Consider the following 22,221-nt stretch of genomic DNA (forward strand, 5'->3'; position numbering starts at 1 on the left):
TATATGTACATTACAAAAATGAAATAAAAAAAATCGATTTTTTTGAAAGTCATAACTGCGTATAACCCCTTAAATGTGTAAACGGGTTTTCAATCTTAAGAAGAGTTGAGAGAAGAAGATTTAATATTCTTGCATAACCTTAAATGGAGCCAAAAATTAAATTTGCACTTTCAAATTATCAAATTTTATAAGAGTCAACAAATTTTCATTAGCACTAAAATCATCTCATAGTGACCTTTTTTAACCTTCTTTTGTCTAATAATAAAGTTTTTTTTTTAACTTACAGTTTCGTTAACTTTGAATTAAAACAAAAAAAAACACAAAACTTTACATTTTGGGTATAAAAAAGCACTAAATTTATTGCGAAGAGCACATGGTTGGCAACACTGCACAACTCGGCAAACGTGACGTCACGCACTATTGATGGGCGCAATCTTGTTTCTATCATTCTTGGCACAAGCGACTATTCAACGTGACCGCACGGTTTTTTTTTTAATTAATTTAATTTTTATTCAATTTTCAATATTTGAAAAACAAATTAGATTAATTGGCTTTGAGATTATAATTGAAAATATATTTCAAAACAAAACTTATTTGGAAAATTGAAAACAAACAACTAAAGCTGATTGATATTTTTCATTTCGAGATATCAGCGAAAATTTAGAAGCACAAGCATAATGCACACCTACACGGATGGCTTGAATTATGTGCCATTTTTGGCGGCAGAAAACTCACGCAACGGTGTTTGCCTCAACTCAGCGCGCCGGTAATAACACCAACCAATCTGATAGCACAACACCCACGCATAATTTCCTAACTTCCTAATTTCCTAGGGCTTCAAGCATCACCAGCTACAATGGCAACTATGAGGGCGATCTCAGCATGTTTGGCAGCAAACCATCGCTACAGACGCTGGCACACCAACGCCGCCTGGAACTGGTCGAAACCGACTCAGACACCGAGTACAAGCGTGAATTGGAAGCATATCAGCCTCAAGTGCACAGCAGCAGAAGTCAACTCGCACGACTGCTCATCTACTACTGCGATCGTGTTTTGACCCCCAGCCGACGCAAACAAACCGCAACATTCACAACCCGACTCCACAACAGTGCGTACTACCAGTGTATGAGGGGATTGTTGTGCAGAACGTGCGCCTGGGCGATTTGGCTGTTGCGTTTGATGCTCTTCTCACTCTTGCAACTCACCAATTGCAACTATGGCTGTTGGCGAAGTTGTATTTTGTTGAGGAATACAGCGCGTCGTTTGCTCTGGTGGATGACGCTGGCGAAATGCGGTGATATGAAACTTTTTTTCATAATTCTACTGGGCACACCACTCGTATTTGCCGTGGCTATTGTGGGTTTTCTGCTGTCCATTTACTGTACTTTTCGAGAACGTCTGAGCGGTTCAAATTTCCTTCAACGAATGCGTGCGGCATGAACTACACGCATATACATTTTTGAATATTTTAATAAAAAAAAAAAAATAATGTAAGTGAAATTCATATTGGAGTTAGGCAAAATTTCAGTTAGCAACTTTTATAAAGCGCACACAACGAAATGAAGATTTATTTGTTTATTTTATATCAAATTAAATACAACAAATAAATGTATACTACTTGGTTTTGTTTTTTCTCATTTTGACGAGTATTTCCGTTTTTCATTAAAGAGCAATTGATGCGAATATGCCTGGGTATTCGTACTCGTACACTTGCAACACACGTACAGTGCTGTTCACAAAAATAGCAGTTCAGTATTATTAAGTCATTCATAATAGCTATTAAAATCATTTTGTTTTTTACTGCTCCTATGCACGGTGCGGCCGAATGGGTTGGTGCGTGACTGCCATTCAGGAGTGCTTAGGTTCGCATCTCCGTGCATGAAGCAGCAAAATAATGGAAAAAGTTGCCCCTCGGCAGGCAATGGCAAAACTCCGAGTGTATTTTTCGACGAAAAAGCTCGTCATAAAAAATGTTTGCCGTTCGGAGTCGGCTTAAAATTGTAGGCCCTCCATTTGTGGAACAACATCAAGGCGCACCACACCACAAATAGGAGGAGGAGCTCGGCCAAACATTTAACAGAAGTTTACGCGCCAATAATTTATTTATTTTTATTTACGCAGCATATCACGAGCAGCACACATAAAACCGCTATATTCTTCGCAAAAATTTAAATTTTTATAATTTTTTTGTTGCGTATGGTAAGTTTTGTTTACGATTCAATCTAAACCTAAAAACATGTATTGTGTTTTCAAATAAAGATACGACTAGATATTGTTTTAAAACAAAACATATACATTTTGGACCCGACCCACATGCGACGGACTCGACGGATTTCGATGACTCTTTGGGCCCATTCCAATCGACGAGGCTTGTCCGCAGGCAACAATCTTTGCGTCAATTGAATCTTATACGGGAATAAATGTAAATCAATGCGGATAATTCATTGTAAAGTGGTCCGAGCAATGCCCAACTGCTGAGAACGGCGGTTTTGGGATGTCCTTGACGACGCCTTGGTCGGTTTTGATTTGACCTCTTTGGATTAGAAAGAGCATCACCAGTCGAAAACCTTTCGTACAAACGTTTAATGTTGTTCTTAGAAGGCGCACTTTTCACAATATGTAACTTTGTATCCGCACGTTGAGTTTTCACAATTGACTTCTTTTGTTGAATGTTAATCTCAACAATTTGGGAGCGCTCGCGTGGCGTGTACTGTTCCATGGTAAAAATCTGCTTGGACTGACGCTTCCAACGCGGTATGCCATTAAGCGATCTTACGTCTCTGTCAAAAGATACAGGGTTGCCAGATGGATCCGTCGAATATTGGTAACCCTGTAGATCCTTTCAATTTTTCTTCAACATGCGGCTCTTAACAATTACATACGAAAAGTGGCATCATTTAAATGCCCGTCATGAGCCCATCTACAGGTAAAATCTCCCAATCAGTCGATTCATGATTTCTTAACTGTTGAGAACGTCGAGATATCGAGATTGAAGACTGTAACAATACAACAGCAATATTCTCAACAGAACGACCAATTTTTTGTCTGCCAGTGCTTTTCCCATCCACTTTCTTGAAAATTTTCACCAACCCATGAATTGTGGACTCATTCGGGCGCTTATTTTCACCAAAAAAAAAACACGAATTTCGGGATATGTGGTTCTTAAAGATTGACCATTTTTATATTGTTTTAGTATTTATGTATTTTATATTGTATTAATAATAAATTTAAAAATTGCAACGCGTTGTTCTATCGTATAAAATTGTACATCTGCCTACTTGACAAATGTCAAAGATGATAAGATGATAAAAACAGGTATCTAGGCATCACTTTTGAAAAATGGGCCCATCCAAGAACTGCACAGAAGAAAAAGCGAACTTGTATTACATCGTTTCGAGAAAACGAAAATGTGTGCCGAGATATAGAAGTAGTTTTCGGACTCAGATTCTTTTTCATCTTGATTGGCGTGATAACCACTTACGCGATTTTGGCCGAGCCGCGCGACAGTCGTTTCTTCATCATGCTAACCGGCGCCAATTGGGCGCTCCAAGTGAAGCCAAGTCCTTCTCCACCTGATCTTTCCAACGCAGAGGAGCCCGCCCTTCCTCTTACTCTGCTGCCACCAGCTGGTACCGCATCGAATACTTTCAGAGCCGGAGCTTTTGTATTCATTCGGACGACATGACGTAGCTAACGTAACCGCTGGATCTTTATAGGTTTATTGTTCCATCGTATGTGATATTCGCTATCGAATTCAGATTGCAAATGCTTTAAAATGGCAAAATAAGCCGGGAACTCGTGGACCTAAACGAGCAACAACGGTTTGACCCAAAAATTTCACATATGGTGGAATAAAATCCAAAAATCAGCTTCAGAGAAATAAAATCACTTGAAATGCTAGGCAGTACAGTAACAATGAGAAGAAGATTACTAGAGTCTGAATTGCTAGCTGGGAGTCAGCTAGCTTACTCATCACAAAGCACATTGGACAGAGTTCGCAGGAGAGCATGCCAATTGGCCTATTACGAAATGGTGCAATAGTTTGTGGAACGCCGAGAACAAAATTGTAATGTTCGACTCTAAAGCAAGTCGCGAATTCGTAGGAGGGCCGGTCAACACGCGTTAACACCCGACTTGCACTGGGAAGATCGTAAAACACATAATTGATTGAGCGTGCTTTTCATACTACGTAGGGGAACCGATTTATAAAATGGAACCATAGATAAATTTCAATATATAGAATGATATAATGGAAACCTGTGGGGGATGTCAAGAACGTAGTTAGGTGAAAAATATGCGAGGTCTGGTATGCTATACGCACTGAATGGTGTCAATAATTGGTAGGCTGATCATATCTTAAGTAAATATTAAATGAATAACAAGATGAACGACTAATATCTAGAATTAGTACTTTTTATTTATTTACATGAAGAGCTGCTATTTTTATGAACAACTTGAATTTTTCGATTGGAACAATAACGGTGTTGAATAATCAGAATATTTCTCTTTTCTATTTCTCTTTTTTTACCTGCCTTATATTTATCATTAGATTAAGGGGGTAGTATGGTTAATTCGGTGTAAAACAAGCATATTTTTCGAAATTTTTTTTGTTTCGCAGGTAACAACGTCGATTTTTTTTTTTTTTTTTGTTTATTTTTTTAAAGCGCTTTGAAGTCAAAACACCGATTTTTCATAAAAAAAACTTGAAAACTTTGTTGTTTTAAAATATGACAAAATTAAAAAAAAAAAAAACTCGACGTTGTTACCTGCGAAACTTTATTAGCTGATGAAATCAATTTGGGTTTTTGATTTTAGTTGATCCAGTAATGAGTTCTGAGGGACACCGCAATAAAACTTTTTTATGAGACGTCCGCGAAGATTCGCTGCCACCAACTCATTTCTTCATAAAAATCAATGAAAATTTCACACAATATTCTTTAAATATGACTTTATAATGAAGTAATTTTAAAATTTTGAATAAATCAACTGTGTCGACAAAAAAAATTTCGAAAAATATGCTTGTTTTACACCGAATTAACCATACTACCCCCTTAAATTAAATTGACTTGCACTACAAAATTTATAAGATTTTTTTCAATGCAGGTATAGTGCTGCTTTTTTCTGCACATAAGTGTATGCATATGTATGTACCTATACATGTGGGAGTGTTCGTATACACTGAGGCGTTGTAATGAACTGAGTGTGACAAATTCGCATTATGAGCGATGAGATTGGGGGAAAAAAGTTAAATGGCACAAAAAAAAAAAATAAAATTAAATAAAATTACAAAAAAAGCAAATAAAAATAAAATAAATGCAAATAAATTGCTCGGATATTATCTTCGAATATTCAAGTCGCCTATGGAAGGCGAGAATGTTAACCCTTGGCAAACCGCTTTGTGAATGCCTCGAAGAGCTGACCGGAATAGACGTAAAGAAGGTAAGGTTTCTCAATCGCACTGGCTGCATATAATCGTGAAGGAATAACTCGTTTGACTTGTTGGGAGCGAGGATGCGGCAACAAAATGGTGCGGAAGCGCTAATTGGATTCTTGGCGAATCGCCAGTTCAACCAATCAACTCACCAACCAAGAGTTAACCTTCCGATTAACAAATTGATTCTTGGAGTCATTAACGTTTATCACTGCATATATCATCCTTAGATTCGTTTATTAGAAGTCTAAGATAGATACAAAAGAAAACACAAAGATATATTCAATGGCTTTCAAACACTATTTTCGATAACACCTCAAGGATCAGCTGTATGCGCTGTCCGCACACATAGACAGAGTAACTGCTTAGTCGGTTACTGCACCAGTAAGGAGAAAGAGAAATTTAAAAAATCATATATTTCATAGTGATGACTTAGGAGATTTTAAGGAAGTTCACTTGGAATTTTTGGCAAAATTTTTTTTTTTGCCGACTCGGAAATTTGTCACAAAAACAAAAGGAACATTTTTGGCTTTAGTCAAGTGAGAGGGGGTGTATTGAATTACGATATGGCAAGAGCGGTTGGATCAAGGATGATGGATTACAAGGTGTGGCCTTCTGAAACAAAATTGTGAGAGTGACTTGGGCTGCCGCGTTATCACGAAATTCGGCAGCAGCATTCTGCCCGCTCATTTCAGACGCATTTTTACGCTAGTCCAATCTGTCGTTGTCCAGTGTTGATCACTCTTTTTGAATACTTTTCACCATACTATTGAATGGCGTTGCAGCTATAGAGACTCAACCTCGCATGGTGGAAAGTATTTTAGAAAAATTTGCTGAAAAAAGCGACGAGACGAAATCTAGTTATATATATTTTTTTCATTCGACTAAATTTCCATATTTCTTTCATTCTGATTTAGATAAAAAATTTGTTTGCTTAAAAAAAAATATTTTTTATTTCTGTCTTATTATGACTTTTTTAAATTGACAGTGTTATGTTCAGAACAAGAAAATTTGACGCCTCTACCATGCATCCTCAGGACCCATGCGTCAATAAGTAGTTTTGTTGGTCAAAAGTCAGAATAGTTGATTAAATTTATATTTGTATTTTACAGATCGCTGATGGTAATGTAATCAAATACTAGGCGTCTTCGATTCGCCACTTCTCTGCTCGCTATCTCTAAGCTCTGAAGCAACAAAAAAGTTATCGAGCAAGATTTGCCGCTAACGAGTGTGGTTATACCTCATAAAACTGATATAACTCACTATTTTTAATATTGCCAAATCTTTTTTCTGATATTAGGCAAGTTTCATTAGACCGCGTTTACACAGACCAAATTTTATTGCTTCAACTTTACGAATCTCTTTTGGAATTGCCCCCGCCTTGTTCCCACACGGCAGCTGCAATGTTTGCAATTGTTTAGTTTTTAGTCTAAAGTCAATAACCACATTGAGCAGAACGAGAAGGCAAAGGGTACTGACAGAGCACGAGCATCACAAGTGACTGAACGCCGTCTTATGCTGGCCACAGACGTAAAACAAATCGAAACTAACGGTTGAAACTCATTTCGCCACACTCGTGTGGATTTGCGGACGATTTTAGTTGCACGCTGTTCGTTGCTGAGTGAACATGGAATGCGGAAAATAATGATTGTCACGTATGGTATTTATTTGTGCTTCAAAGGAAGGGGGGGAAAGGAAGATTTTTTTTCACACTTTCTATATTAGCGTCTTCTGCCTACTACACTTTATTTCTCTAATAAAATTTGCCATGATTAATTTTACATTTCTGTCGTTACATTCATAGCTCTTATTTTTCCACATTAATGGCTGGCTTTTGAACAAATCGATAAGCTTCTCAATAAATGCTTTGCTTTGCCATTTGTCCGCTTATGTGCAAACTTGAAAATTTCAAACCAAATGAGAAAAAGCGTAAATTTCGCCACACACAAGCAACCGATTGCAAGTTGACAACTTTTTTTGTCAATTCTCGATCGGTTTGCCAACAGGACCGATTGTTTCGATTTTATTACCGTCAGTGGCCTGCATTACTAATACTCATTAAATGCTTCCAGACAAATGCAGTTTTTGGCATCTAAATACAATATATATTTTGGCTTCATACATTCAAAAACGAAAAATCAAAGCAATATCGGGAATTGTTCATTTAAAAAGCGCGCGTTTCACATATGTCTAAAATGTTTTTGCTGGAATGTTGGTACAACTGTCCTCTATAGTGTCGCAGAGTTTGAGCGTGATCTGTCAATTACCTTGTTTTTGGCATTTAATTGTATCAGTCAACCGCAGATGTGATCTGCGATTTTCACTATGGATAAAAATATCGAACAAAAAATTTGTGTTAAATTTTGTGTTTTCAACGGGATTTCGTGTGCCGAATCGTTGAAAATGTTGCAGAAATCCTATGGCGAGTGTGCTTTATTAAAAACCCGGGTATACGAGTGTTATAAGGCTTTTGCAGAGAGCCGAGAAGTCGTGGAAGATTTGCCCCGATCTGGTCGCCAATCAACGTCTTCAACAGATAAAAACGTCGACAAACTCAAGGAAATGCTGCTGGAAAACCATCATTTAAGTTTGAGGGAGGTAGCTCGTGGCCTTAGCGTATCACGAATCAATTCGCAACATTTTACACCATCAATTGGACATTTGACGCGTGTCTGCTCAACTTGTTCCTAGAGAGTTAAATTTCTTTCAAAACATGCATCGTAAGAAGGTGGCTGAAGACATGCTTGAGCAAGTGAATTCGGACCCGACGCTTATCGAGCGCATCATAACAGGTGATGAGACGTGGGAATATGAGTTTTACATGCAAACCAGTCAACAGGCGGCTGAATCGCGCTATCCATATAAGCCGAAACCTAAAAAACCACGTCAAAGTCAGTCAAAAGTGATAGTCATCCTATCTTTTTTCTTTGATTATCATGGAGTTGTGCACTCGTAATTCGTTCCAAATGGTTCTATGGTAAATAAAGAATTTTTTTTGGAAGTCATGCGAGTTTGGGAGAGAATGTGCGTAGGAAACGGCTTAATTTGCCGAATTTGGGGAAAGAAAACGCACCGTCTCACAAGGCTCTTATTATGAACACTTTTTTGACCAAAAACTCGACAAATATCATCGAACAACTACCGCATTCACCGAATTTAGCTCCCGGGGACTTTTCCCTTTTCCCAAAACTTAAATTGCCACTTCGCGGACGCCGCTTTGAGTAGATGGACGCCATTAAGGAGAATTCGCTGAAGGAGCTGAAGAAGATCTCTTCAAAAGCGTTTGAAAGGTGCTTTGATGACTGGACTAATCGTTGGAATGGAGCCTTCTTTGAAGGCGTCAAAATAAATTTTGATGATTAAACAATTATTTTGCGTTTTATTGAACAATTTCCATTACTTTTTTGACAGAATGTATATTTGCCACTCGCAACTAATTCGAAAAAATTTCAAAGCAAAAACTACCCAGCTTGAGGAAATCCGCTCAAATCAACTTTGTTCTACGTTTCATGGCAAAATTTTTTTGTCCATTGTGGATTACAGTGCTGATAGCAAATAATTTGCTATATTAAACATTTTATTAACATGTAAAATTCGAACTTCTTCAAACTCTATACGAATGAACTGTATCGACGTCAAAGAAATGAAGAAATGAGTTCTTAGTTCGAATTAAGACTATCAATGGCACTAAGTAAACAAAGAAGCAGTTTTCTTAGAAATATTTACGTGCTAAAATGCTATTTGTAAATTAAGCGTAGCGCATACGCGCAGATAAAAAAGTACATACATACATAAATAAGTTCATAAAAAGTGATTTCAAAGGGGAACCAGAAAAGTAATTGGCACCCAAGTGTTATTGAAGTGAAATTGAAGCACAAAAATATGTTGAAATCACAAACTGGGTTTCGCATTCCTCATATGCACAAGTATTTTAATTCTATGTGGACGAGTATTTGTGTATGTATGTGTGTATGTATGTATGTATGTATATACAATACATATACACCCTAATGTAGATATCAAAGGCAAGCCATAAATGTGGGTAACGATTGCTAAACTGAATAAAAATGTGCTACTTAGAAATCAATGTTCGCTTTTTACGATGGCATTGGGTTACATAATCCCATTAAATGCTCAGATATCCACCAACAATTGTCATTGAAAACTTAGTAAGAACATTTGTGGCTTTCTCAAAGTGCATTCTCATAGTAAAAAGTCTGGAATGAAGGCATATCTCACCACCTTCATGCACATACACACAGGTGCGTATAAACCTATAAATGCATACGTGCATATTCAAAAAGTAGAGTTCTAAAGCAGGTGTCTAAAGTAGGTCAGAGTTGTATTATTGACAGTATAATAGATTTTTCAAAGTCAGACTTAAATTTCGGTGTAAGAAATTTAGCTGGATATATTAAAAAAGTCGGGTATAATTTTTTACTTCGGAAAAAATATTTGTGGTTATTCGTAAGCTTGCCTCTAAAAATTAAGTTTTCCGTGGCCAAGTTCATAAGTACTTATGTACAGGGTACGATATGAAGTGTTACCAACTTCACACTGCTTGTATCTGTAAAACAGCTCATGACATCAACGTCAAAATTGTTCTAATGACAGTTCAATATATTGTTTATAAGCCATCAAAAGCATTTGCGTCTCAGTTTTGTTGATTTTTTTGCAAAACGCTATGGAGGTGGACCAAAAAAGACCACAGCAACGCCAGAAATGGTTCGAAAAGAGAAGGCTCGACTTGAACAAAATCCACGCCGAAGTGGAAGAAAAATGGCCAAAGAACTGAAACATCGCAAGACAGCATTCGACGCATATTGGAAAATGAGCTCAAGGTCAAGGCTTACAAGTTCCAAGAAGCACACAATCTTTCACCCCAGCAAAAAAAGTTCGGTGCGAAAGAGCAAAAACGAGTTGTTGCGCTTGCACGAACGTGGCGAATTTCCTAACATTATGTTTTCTGTTGAAAAAAAATGTCCCAATTGAGCAGTTCATAAACACTCAAAACGATCGTGTTTACTTGACCGAACGCTCATACGAGAATTTCAGCCAACGTATGGCCACTCGAAGCAATTTCCCATCGCAAGTAATGGTTTGAGCCGCAGTGACCGCTGATGGACGCTCTCCAATCCTTTTTATCGAGCCTGGTGTCAAAGTGAATGTTACTTATTATCGGGAAAATGTTTAAGAAGCTGCTTTAGAGCCGTGGACACGCAAACATTTCGGTTGTAGGCCATGGACGTTCCAACAGGACTCGGTACCGTCTCATAAAGCTCGTGTGAACCAAAAATGGTTAAAAACTCATGTTCGACACTTCATTTCGCCAGACGCAAATCCGATGGACTATTCCAGTGCGGTGAAGCTCATGGCCAGCTACCTTGGGCGGCAGAACGCAGAAGGCTAAGACCAGAAAATTAACATCTCAGCCCAGATATGCGCACACTGGTGTTCCGCAAGGTTCTATCTTTAGTCGACTTCTATTCAGTCTCTTTGTCAATATTGTTTTTACCGTTTGTCAGTATGTGAATGTCCATCCGTTTGCTGATGATATACAATTGTGTTGAGTATGGGAATAAGTGTCCGTCATTTCTTAGCTCAAGTTAGGAATTATTTAAACAATTCAATAATACATGGCATTATGTGAAGAATGTGCCATTGGAAGCTACAACTTTACTCCATCTTTCAGGCGGCATTCGGATTCCTCTGACGAAAAATTCGAGTTCTTTTGACTTGATCCATTCATTGAGCCAGTTTGCGATGCTTTCGTGAGAAGTGCTCCGCTCTCCAATTAGGGTTGACTGCATTGATCAGAACAGATGGTAATCCGAAGGTGGGTGGGGCAAGGTTTCCCAATTCAGTCCCTCTAAACATTTCCTGATCGATTTAGCAACGTTTGACCTGGCATTGTCATGCAGCAAAATCAGTTTGTTGTGATGTCTACCGCCCCATTCCGGCCGCTTTTCTGTGAGAGCTCGATTCAAACGAATCAGCTGCAGTCGGTAACGATCGCCAGTGATGGTTTAAGGAGTTCATAATAGGTGAAGGGTGGCTAATTCCACCAGATGCTCAACATAACCTTTGAAGCATGCATATTTTTTTCGCTGTCGATGGAGCTGCTTCACCTGGCAGGCTCCAACATTTTCGACGCTTAGAGTTATCGTAATAGATCTATTTTTCATCGCCAGTGACGATGCGATGCAGAAAACCTTTTCTTTTCTGCCGTTCAAGAAGCATCTCACGAAAAGTCTATCGATAAAAAAATAAATAAATAATTGGCGCGTACACCCTTTTTGGGTGTTTGGCCGAGCTCGTCCTCCTATTTACGGCGTGCGTCTTGATGTTGTTCCACAAATGGAGGGACCTACAGTTTCAAGCCGACTCCGAACGGCAGATATTTTTATGAGGAGCTTTTTCATGGCAGAAATACACTCGGAGGTTTGCCATTGCCTGCCGAGGGGCGACCGCTATTAGAAAAATGTTTTTATTAATTTTGCTTTCACCGAGATTCGAACCAACGACCTGTCTGTGAATTCCGAATGGTAATCACGCACCAACCCATTCGCCTACGGCGGCCGCCACTCTACCACTCTCCTTCAATTGATGTGGCATCCAGTTACTTGCTCTGTGGACCATTCCCATCGCGTGTAAACGTTTACCGACGGTTGATCTGTCAACATCCAACTCTTTTGAGATATCATCAAGGGTTCAACTTGCGTCTGCATCCTATAATTGTTGTAGTTGAGTATCTTCGAATTTTTTCGGTGCCCCTTCGCGTACTTTATCACTCACATCGAAATTGCCATCGAGACCTCACATACATATACACCTTCAAATCACCAGTATATTACTAGAGCGAACACAAAAATAGTGTCAGTAGCGACACCTATTTTGCAAGGGCGTTAACTTATTCACATATCAACTACAACTGGTGTAAAAATTTAGATTGAAAAACTTTCATTCTAGTTGACAGAAGAATTTAAACTTTAAAGATCTGCAACAAACTTTTTTTAACATAGTCTAGCTCCTTAGGAGGGAGCGCATTTGTAAGTCTTCATCCTCTAGTAGGCACAAACCCAGGATTTTGTGCCTTCTGTGACCTAATGCCTCTTAATTGGTGATTAAGTGTTCCATGGGCTCCTCCTCATCACAGCAGAACCTGCATAAACTAGTACTAGCCCTACTGTATTGAACTGTTTATTGTAGCCAAACTGGCCTGCAAGTGCGCAGAGTGCACAGAGTAATTTGAGGCACTTTACATCTAGGTTTAAAACAGATTTTGCTGTTGCTATTAAAGCTCAGGAACTTTTTTGAGTTATTAAGGCCGTTTGTGCCATTCCAGTACTCCCTGGTTTATATTTCGATCTGTTTTTGGTTCCCTGTTTTAGGTTGTGTTTTTTAAAGCCTAAAAATGGTGTTGGACTAATAAATACACCTTTTGCGAGTCATTATGTAGCCATGTTGGGTTATCTTAATGAAATTGTATATCTTAGTAAAATTGAGTAGTGGTTCCGTGTGGTCATTCGCCTGCTGCATGTTCAACCCTGTTTAGGATGTCCTAAAAGTTGTTTTGTTGTCTAAAGGTTTTTCGTTGTCTTTTTATTAATCTGTTGTGTTTGTTTTACAATAAGTAAATAACTAATTGGCGTGTACACTTCTGTTAGGTGTTTATTCGAACTCCTCCTCCTATTTGTGGCGTACGTTTTGATGTTGTTCCACATTTGGAAGGACCCACAGTTTTAAGCCGGCCACGAACGGCAAATGGTTTTTTATGAGGAGCTTTTTCATGGCGGAAATACACTCGGAGGTTTGCCATTGGCTGCCGAGGGGTGACGCCATTAGAAAAAACTGTTTCTTCAATTCGGTGTTTCACGGAAATTCGAACCTTCGTAGATTTTAGTGAGAGCGCTCTTTCCTACACCATTCCCAGGTTATATTTAAGGCATCTTGCATCAAGTCCTTTTTGGTAAATTCGGGATTGCCTTTAATTATTACAGAATTGTCATCTGCATATTGTTTCATACCCTTTATTAATAAGGGTTTGTACTAGGTTGTCAGCCAGGATAGACCAAAGCAGTGGCGTTAATACATACCATCTGGTCCGGGTGATTTATAGGGTGTGAACGAATTGATTATCCATTCCAACCTTTCAAAGTTTACTATTTTGTAGATAGTAGAATTTTCTAACCTGAATAGAGTGTAGGCTGGCACCCCCAGATCGTTGTCACAGATTGCATTGAACCAGCAGTCAGGAAAGTGGGTTCTGAGAAAAAGAAATTTAAAAATTTGAAAGGTCCAACCAAGAAGCACCGAAAGATTTGGTAACTCCTTAAACACTCAGGCAAAGTGAAAGGGTAGATATGAAAATACCCTCCAATTTGAGAGAACGAACTTTACTTGTTCTCATGACATCGGAACCTAAAATTCGTAGCCTTGCCTTGGCAAATGCGGGACACGCACAGAGAAAGAGCTCAGTGCCGTCCACCTCCTCTAAGCAATACAGGTAAATCGGGTCCTCAATTATTCCAATGGTGGTCATATGTTGACCACATGGCTTGTTTCCTTTAATAATATCGACCATCAACCGAACATCTTTTCTTCCATGTTTTAGAAGAAAGTCCGACAGTTTTCTATTCGGGTTTATCACAAAATATTTTGCAGTTCTGCAGCGTTCTAGACTGGACCATCGCTCTATTGTAAATTGGATACAGAATCGCTGATCTATTTCTTGATTCCTGCATAACTGCTACCGATTATTAGCTCTGGTCCCTGTGGGGGAGCTACTGATTCACAGTTGGCCAATTCATCGACAATTTCATGCCATTGAACCCCGCAGTGTCCTGGAGGCAGTACCCCATTTATGCTGAAAACAGTGAAAACCGCACGGAATCCCTTACCGCATGCCCTTACCGTGCACAAAAACTCACCCCCGAGAACAACTGCGTTCTTTTAATTACATATTTACACAATACATCGGTTTGTGTGTGTATGTGTTTGGTTGTATCTACATAATGTTGCCATTGATATTTTTGCTTACACACTTTTTCACACATCCGCGTTATCAGTTACAATTTTTCATCTATACTAATATTATAAAGAGGAAAACTTTGTTTGTTTGTTTGTTTGTTTGTAACGAATAGGCTCAAAAACTACTGGACCGATTTTAAAAATTCTTTCACCATTCGAAAACTACATTATCCACGAGTAACATGGATTACATTTTATTTTGGAAAAAAATAGGGTTCCGTAAGATATTTGGATTTTTCGGACACAAACTGAAAAAAATCTTATATACATATAAAATAAAGTCAACTTTTTGTGTGTGTTCGCTAACCGGCCGTGTCTGCACCGAATTAAACCAAACTTACACACATTGTTAAGAAGGTATTGAAGATGGTTTCCGTATAGTTTGGATACCTATTGGTGGATAGGGCTCGAGATATAGGTCAAAACGTGGACCCGGGTAACCTTCGGATGTGTATGTACAATATGGGTATCAAATTGAAGCTGTTGGTGAATGCTTTAGTACAGAGTATTTTTCATGCCGCTCCGTGACTGGGGTCTCAAGATATAGGTCAAAACGTGGACCCTGGTAACCTTTGGTTGTGTATGTACAATATGGGTATCAAATGAAAGCTGTTGATAAGTGCTTTAATACGGGGTAATTTTCATACCTATTGATGACTAGGGTCTCGAAATATATGCCAAAACGTGGACCCGCCGTGTCTTTGAACCGAATTAAACCAAACTTACACACATTTTTAAGTAGGTATTGAAGATGATTTCCGTATAGTTTGAATACCTATTGGTAGATAGGGTCTCGAGATATAGGTCAAAACGTGGACCCGGGTAACCTTTGGTTGTGTATGTACAATATGGGTATCAAATGAAAGCTGTTGATAAGTGCTTTAATACGGGGTAATTTTCATACCTATTGATGTCTAGGGTCTCGAAATATATGCCAAAACGTGGACCCGCCGTGTCTTTGCACCGCATTAAACCAAACTTATGCACATTGTTAAGTAAGTATTGAAAATGGGTTTCGTAAAGTTTGGATGTAATTCGGAGCAGTGGCAACGGGTACAGCGTTCTTTTGAGCCAGCAATAATGTCGCTTACTTTTTTAACGCTTGGGGCGGAACTGAACTGTCAAATTGACAGTGTGAGTTACAATGTGTCAATATTTCTTTCTGATTTGGATGCCATAAGGAAAAAACGTAAGTGCAACATGTAAAAATTGTTTGTGAATTTTTTTGGAGTGGATTTTGGAACAGTGAATAATTTCTTACGAAATTTGAGAATTTAATGTGAAATCCGAATGAAATTATGTGTTCGTGGAAAAAACAATTTTTTTCGTTTTTTTTTTTTTGAAAAATATAAATGGATAATGGTTAAAAAAGCTCCAATGCTTAATAAAACATATAAATTGAAAAGAAAAATTCATGGATGATCAAGAAAAAAGACGATTGTTTATTCATATGCGTTGATTTGAAATTTAAAAACAATCTTCTTTTTTCCTGATTTTCAATTTATATTTTATATTTACTCAAAAACAAATAGAAAAACAAAAAATATTGTTTATGCCAAAGCGCTTGAATAAAGAATAAATAAATAAATAATATGAAAACCATATATTTTCTGTTCTAAACCATATCTATTCTATTTTAGTGTGCCCAGCGAAGGGGGCCGGGTTTGCTAGTTGTTTAATAAACCAAAGCCAAAAACCAACAATTGCAAATAGTTCATTTATCTATAATTAACATTATTTAACAGTATTTTTAAGCTATTTTAAGAAAAATTATCATTTTTCTAAGTTTATTTTGTAAATGATTTCGAAATGTACTGCTTGGCAACACTGTGTGGTGAGAGAGCAATCAGCTGGGTCGGAATTACGGAATTTTTTTAATAATCGTGAAATAAAATCTACGGTACTACGATACGGAAAGAAGGAACTTTTTGTTTACATTGGGTTCTCATTAGTTTGGTCGAAATAGCTGGGTCGGAATTGCGTTTACGGGATTCAATGTTTTCAGCATTAAGTACGAGCCGTTTCGGTCTTGCAACAGAATAAAGCTTCTTCTTACATTCTTGAACAATCTTTGAGGTTTGCTTTGCGTTCTCCAGAGCCTTTAGTGCAACCAGACTGGCACTAAATACTCCAATCTGTTTCCCGCTCCATCTCCTCTCGATTATCCATTCGGCTACTTTCAGTATGGCCAAAATTTCCGTTTGGAACACAGTTGCCATTCCTCGCATAGCCTAGTGATACTTATTACTCTCGTTTAAGTACCATTCGGCTCCATAACCTATTCCATGCTTGGACCCATCGGTAAAGAAATTATCCGTCAAACCTCTTTGAAGAAGAAACTCTAATGTTCCGTCGAAATTGCTTGTAAAAGAAGCATCCGGAGCCTCTAGTGTACGAATTGGATTCATTCCATGTTTGCTAAGGATTCGCACATACAAAGATAGTGAATTCCTATTGGTATATTCTGCACATCTAACAATTAATAATTTTTCCATGAATGATTCATTTGTCCGGTGATTGCACACCTAGACCATATGACAATTTATGCGTGTACACATATATATTTAATTACGTATGACTGTAAAATCCAGCAGCTGTTTTAAAATTTGCTCATGTATGTATGTACATATTATATATCTTTTTCAATAATCAAAATATTGTAAAATTTGATATTTTACTCAGACGTAGCAAGTAAGTTAAAAAGCTTTTAAAGTTCAGACAAATACGTAAATATAAATTTTGAAAACAATGTTTAAAAGGCAAATTTATATTTTGTATTTATATACGGAGCGAAATGTATGAATCAGTTTTCGATCGACACATTTGTAAACACATACATATATAAGTATATACTTCTACAAGTACAATGGAATTTCAATTTAATAGTACCTTCGGTGATAGCGTCAACTGGTTAGGAAATTTTCTAGTTCGCCACCATCACTACGTACACAACACATGGGCTGAAAAGTCCTAGGCCTAACACACAAATGGCACTCGTTTTATTGCATTCACCTCTTTTTCAGTTAGGACTAACCTTAAAAAGACAGCTGCTAAAATTTCATGATATTCTATTCATTAGTTCGTGAGTTATTGTGCTAAGAGTGGCGCTACTTTTGTTATTTTCAAAACAATGGAATGGAAAAGAATTTCGAGTTTTATAATAATAATTTTACAATGCCAGTCACAAATCAATCAAAGCAAAGGCAAAACTACATGAATTGAACTGTGAATTGCTCCCACATCCAGCGTATACGCCAGATTTGGCTCCCAGCGCCTACTACCTGTTCGCAGACCTAAAAAACAATGCTGGCCGGCAAGAAATTTCGCTCGTATGAAGAGGTTATCATCACTCATATTGAGGCCTATTTTGAGACAAAAGATAAATCGTTCCACAAAAGTGGTATTGAAATGTTAGAGCAGCGCTGGAATGATTGCGTTGTTCTTGACGAGAATTACGTTGATGAATAAAGCTAATTTCGGACAAAAAAAAGAAGTGTTTTCCTGGTTAGGCCCGGGACTTTTCAGCCCGTGTGTTACATACATATTTTGTAGACTAAATGTATAATTTTGCTTTGTCGGAATAATTTGAATGTAGAACAGAAGGATAGATTTCTATTCTTATACAGTAATTAAGATATTGGGTAGCCTAAAAAGCTCAGTAAAACCCGACCTTAAATCATACCATACAAAATGCGCGATACTTCAATAGTGTTATAATCCAAACAAACTTTTTTTCAGATGGGTTATACTAAAAGGCCCGCCATCTATCGTTACGGATTTGAACTAGGTATTATTTGAAGAATGGGAACACTTGGCTGTCATCTGATTTGACAGAAAATTAGTTTTATTCTTCCGCTGAACGAAAATGGTTGTGTATACGCTCAAAGAACGCTGGGAAATATTGCGACATTACTTTGAAAATCATGTTAATGTTGCAGAAATACGAAAATTACGTACGGCAATGGGAAGAAGAAAAGCACCGAATGAAGCGTATGTGCGTTACTTTGCGAAAAAAGTAAGAGAAACTGGGTTGCTTATTGCTGCTGTGGCCGAGAGTGTTCGTGAATCACCAGGAACATCAGTTCACCGTCGTTCTCAACAATTGGACATATCATAGCTGTCATACAGCCGCATACAATCGAAAATGTGTTGGAAAATTGGACCGATCGTATGTGATGGTGCATGGCTAGCCGAGGCAGCGATATGAATGAAGTTGTGTTCCATCATTAACCGGAAGGATTGTACTTCAAAATAAAAAAAACAGTTTGGAAAAATATTGAGTAGTTTCTTTTCTATAGCATTTTTAATTCCGTAAAGTTATATGGCGGACCCTTTAATTATACAGTAACCAGTTTGGTCCAAAGCGATACCAGAATCTGTTTTTTTGTTAGCGAAAATATTCATCCCTCAAAATGCGCGTATTTTCGCGAATTTTAATAGTCGCTCAAGCTCCAGTTCAGGAATAGATCCTAGTCTTTCAAAACTGAGTGCACCCAGGTAACATAGTCTAGTTTTCGAGAGAGACGAACAGCAGCACAGAAGATACTACAGGGCTTCTCTTGTACTCGGCTCATTACATCTCCTGCAAGCATCGTTTTTTTTAGGAAATTTGCAAAACCTCTTCTTCTACATTGTAAACAAACAACATTGGTTTTTTGGATTATGACTCTATAACAATAGTGGATTATGACCTGATAGTGAGTGCACCTTCAGGGAATCATTCGTTCCGATTTCTGCAAAGCTTTCTTACTCGACCTTGCACAATGGGTCAAATTACTGAGTTTTCTGAGTAAAGTGAAAAAATTCAAAGTGTTGTCTTACTAATTTTGTTGTTGTTATTTCAATAAAAAAAAAAAAACACTTCAAATCAAAGTCGATAGCATTTTGCTTATGCCAAATATAGAGTATCGCTACACAGTTGCCCGAGTCAAAGTCTTTTGGTCGAGTTCTTGCTACGTAAATGCGATCACGTTCAGTTCAGCAGTTTTTGCTGAATTTTAAATGCGCATTTCACATATTTTGTTGATAATAATCCAAATGTATCAAATGGAAAATACGGATGTATATATGATAAGTCAAATAGAAAAAAAAAACAAAACAAAGTAAATAAATTTCAGCAAAAGAACTCAATTGATTAAAAACTTTAACTTTTTGTAGGCCTTTAAAATGTTGACGCCGTAAAAAAAATTTAAATTATTTGATATCATGTGAGGCTTGCCTTTTATATTTTGCACCTTTGCAACATTGTATTTTTAAGTTAAATTAAAGTTAAGTTAAACTTGTATATAATGTTTTCCCCTACGAGATTTATTTGTTCTTTTTCCAGTGAGTTGAAAAATTTAAATATTTATGCGCTGATTTATTACTATTTTCGACGTGGATTATCGAAACAGGAGTGCATTGATCAACTTATTTCGACTTTTGGCGTTGATGCATCACACAAATAGCCACACTTGGACACTGTGAAACGCCGGTACAATGAGCTCCAGTGTGGCCGCCGAGCCTTACAGAATAAATTTCGTGAAGGCCGTTCAAAAACGGTTGCTATGCCAAAAACAATCGCTGCTGTGTGTCAATTGATAATGCGAGAACGTCATGAAACATATTGCAAGATAGAGGCATCCTTGAGCAATAGTGGGACCGTGGGACAAGCTCAAGTCAAAAAAGAACGCGCGTCGTTGGTGTAAAGAAATGTTCAAAAAGTTCAGCCGCGGTAATTCAAGTCACTTCTATGATATCGTGTCGAATCTTGGATCTGTGCATATGAACGGCACAAAACGGCAATAGACAGTATGAGTTTTCCGGCTCACATAGGAGAATTTTTCAGCACCCCACAGATCGAACTAATGGGTCCTCCACCTTAAAACCTTGATTTGGCACCTAATGATTTCTTTTTGTTCCCGAACATCAAAAATGAGGTACGAGCTCAACGTTTTTCAACGCCTGAAGCAGCTATTGAAGCCTTTAAACAGCTCGTTTTGCAATTATCCACCTCTTAGTGACAAACGTGCTTCGAAAATCGGTTCAAGTGAAGCAGAAGTATATTGACTTTCAAGGAAAATATTTTGAAATGGCTTAAATGCCATTTAATTTATTATTTTACTGTGTTTTCATTACTGGGTGCGAAATATAAAAGGGGACTGTTATTAGCTTTGTGAATTTCGCCAGCTCCACTTCCAAACACAAATTTGAAGTGTCTTTATTTTGCTTTTCTGGGAATGAATGGGTTATTTTTTTATTTCCTTTTTTTAAAAATTTTTTTGTCTGTGTAATTTTTTTTTAAATTTTTAAAAAAATTTTTTTTTTTAATTTCTTTTTTTTTTATTTTTTTTTTTTTTTATTTTATTATTTTTTTTAATTTTATTATTTTTTTTTAATTTTATTATTTTCTTTTAATTTTATTATTTTCTTTTAATTTTATTATTTTCTTTTAATTTTATTATTTTCTTTTAATTGTATTATTTTTTTTTTTTAATTTTATTATTTTTTTTTTTTAGTTTTATCATTTTTTTAGTTTTATTATTTTTTTTTTAATTTTATTATTTTTTTTTAATAATATTATTTTTTTTAATTTTATTATTTGGTTTTTAATTTTAGCGACCTGTTTGAAATTTGGCTGTGAAAACACACAAAGGAACTCAAATTTGAAGCGTCTTTGTTTGAATTTTTGGTCATGAAAGAAATATTTTTTTATTTTCCTTTTATGTATCTTTTATTTTTTTTTATTTTTTTTTAATTTTTTTTAAATTTATTTTTTAATTTATTTTTAATTTTTTTTATTGTTTTTATTTTTTGTTCATTGTTTTCTTTATTTTTTGTTCATTGTTTTCTTAATTTTTTTCCTTTATTTTTTTATTTTATTTTTCTTTTTTTTTCTTTATATGGTTTACAAGAATTCTCCTTTTACAGCAATTCTTACACTTTCTCATTCAAATAATATAGCTTTGATGCTACGAGTATTACTAATTTTGCACAGAAAAACTTATCGTCTGACCTACATATTGCGCCCTGATGGAATAATAAATATATTCGAAAAATGTCAGAGTCACATTTGTGCATATTTTGTTCAATGAAGTTTATTAAAAAGCATGAAAAAATACATTAGCTTGGCTAATGTGTGCTGCTTATGGACCCAAATACTAGTATCGAATGATTTTCAATGTGTAGCTTCCAATGGAGTTTCGAGTGAAATATCACTCGAAGATACCGAAGACATCTTTCGATGAATGCACGGGAGAACGTGGTTGTTAAATCTCGGAAGCCTAAAGTGTGGAGGTTTATATTTATTTATATATATTTATTTATCATCAGCTATGTTTTATCAGAGTTGGCTTTGAGGCCGCATCTGGCAGGCCAGCGATTGAGTACAGAGAGAGTACAAGTTCTCAGCGATGACTGGAAGAATCGGAACCGATACCATTAGGACCAAATCATCGGCGTATACTACTACCTTAACCCCACTCTTATTTAACCTAGTCAGAACTTCGTCGACAGCAACTAGCCAAAGGAGAGGCGAAAGGACACCACCCTGCGGAGTCCCCACGGTGTACAAATCTAGTGATTTTAGCCCCTTCTACCACCGCATTAACTTCCCCACAGCCTAGCAGAGGCGAGAGCCAGAGACAGATAGGAGATAATTGCATAGGGAAAAATATAAATGTGCCAGTTCTATATAATTTTTGGCAGCTCTTTTACAGTGTTACCAACATAAGTTCATGTATACCAGTTCTTTCATCTATACGCCACTTGTTAACGCTTAG

At 37.0% G+C, this 22,221-nt stretch overlaps 2 protein-coding genes across 9 annotated transcripts in view; one reads left to right on the forward strand and one right to left on the reverse strand.

The window, feature by feature from the left end:
* The window catches only part of LOC128861515 (protein draper), an 86,487-nt gene that overhangs the window by 31,529 nt on the left and 32,737 nt on the right, over positions 1-22,221 (reverse strand). The window lies entirely within an intron of this gene.
* LOC128861517 (uncharacterized) lies at positions 577-1,559 on the forward strand. Its single transcript, XM_054099706.1, has 2 exons — positions 577-766; positions 834-1,559. Exons 1-2 carry the CDS (start codon positions 678-680, stop codon positions 1,438-1,440), a joined length of 696 nt encoding a protein of 231 aa, XP_053955681.1. The 5' UTR covers positions 577-677; the 3' UTR covers positions 1,441-1,559.

Source organism: Anastrepha ludens, chromosome 4 (genome assembly GCF_028408465.1).
Source record: "Anastrepha ludens isolate Willacy chromosome 4, idAnaLude1.1, whole genome shotgun sequence".
Taxonomy (NCBI): Eukaryota; Metazoa; Arthropoda; class Insecta; order Diptera; family Tephritidae; genus Anastrepha; species Anastrepha ludens.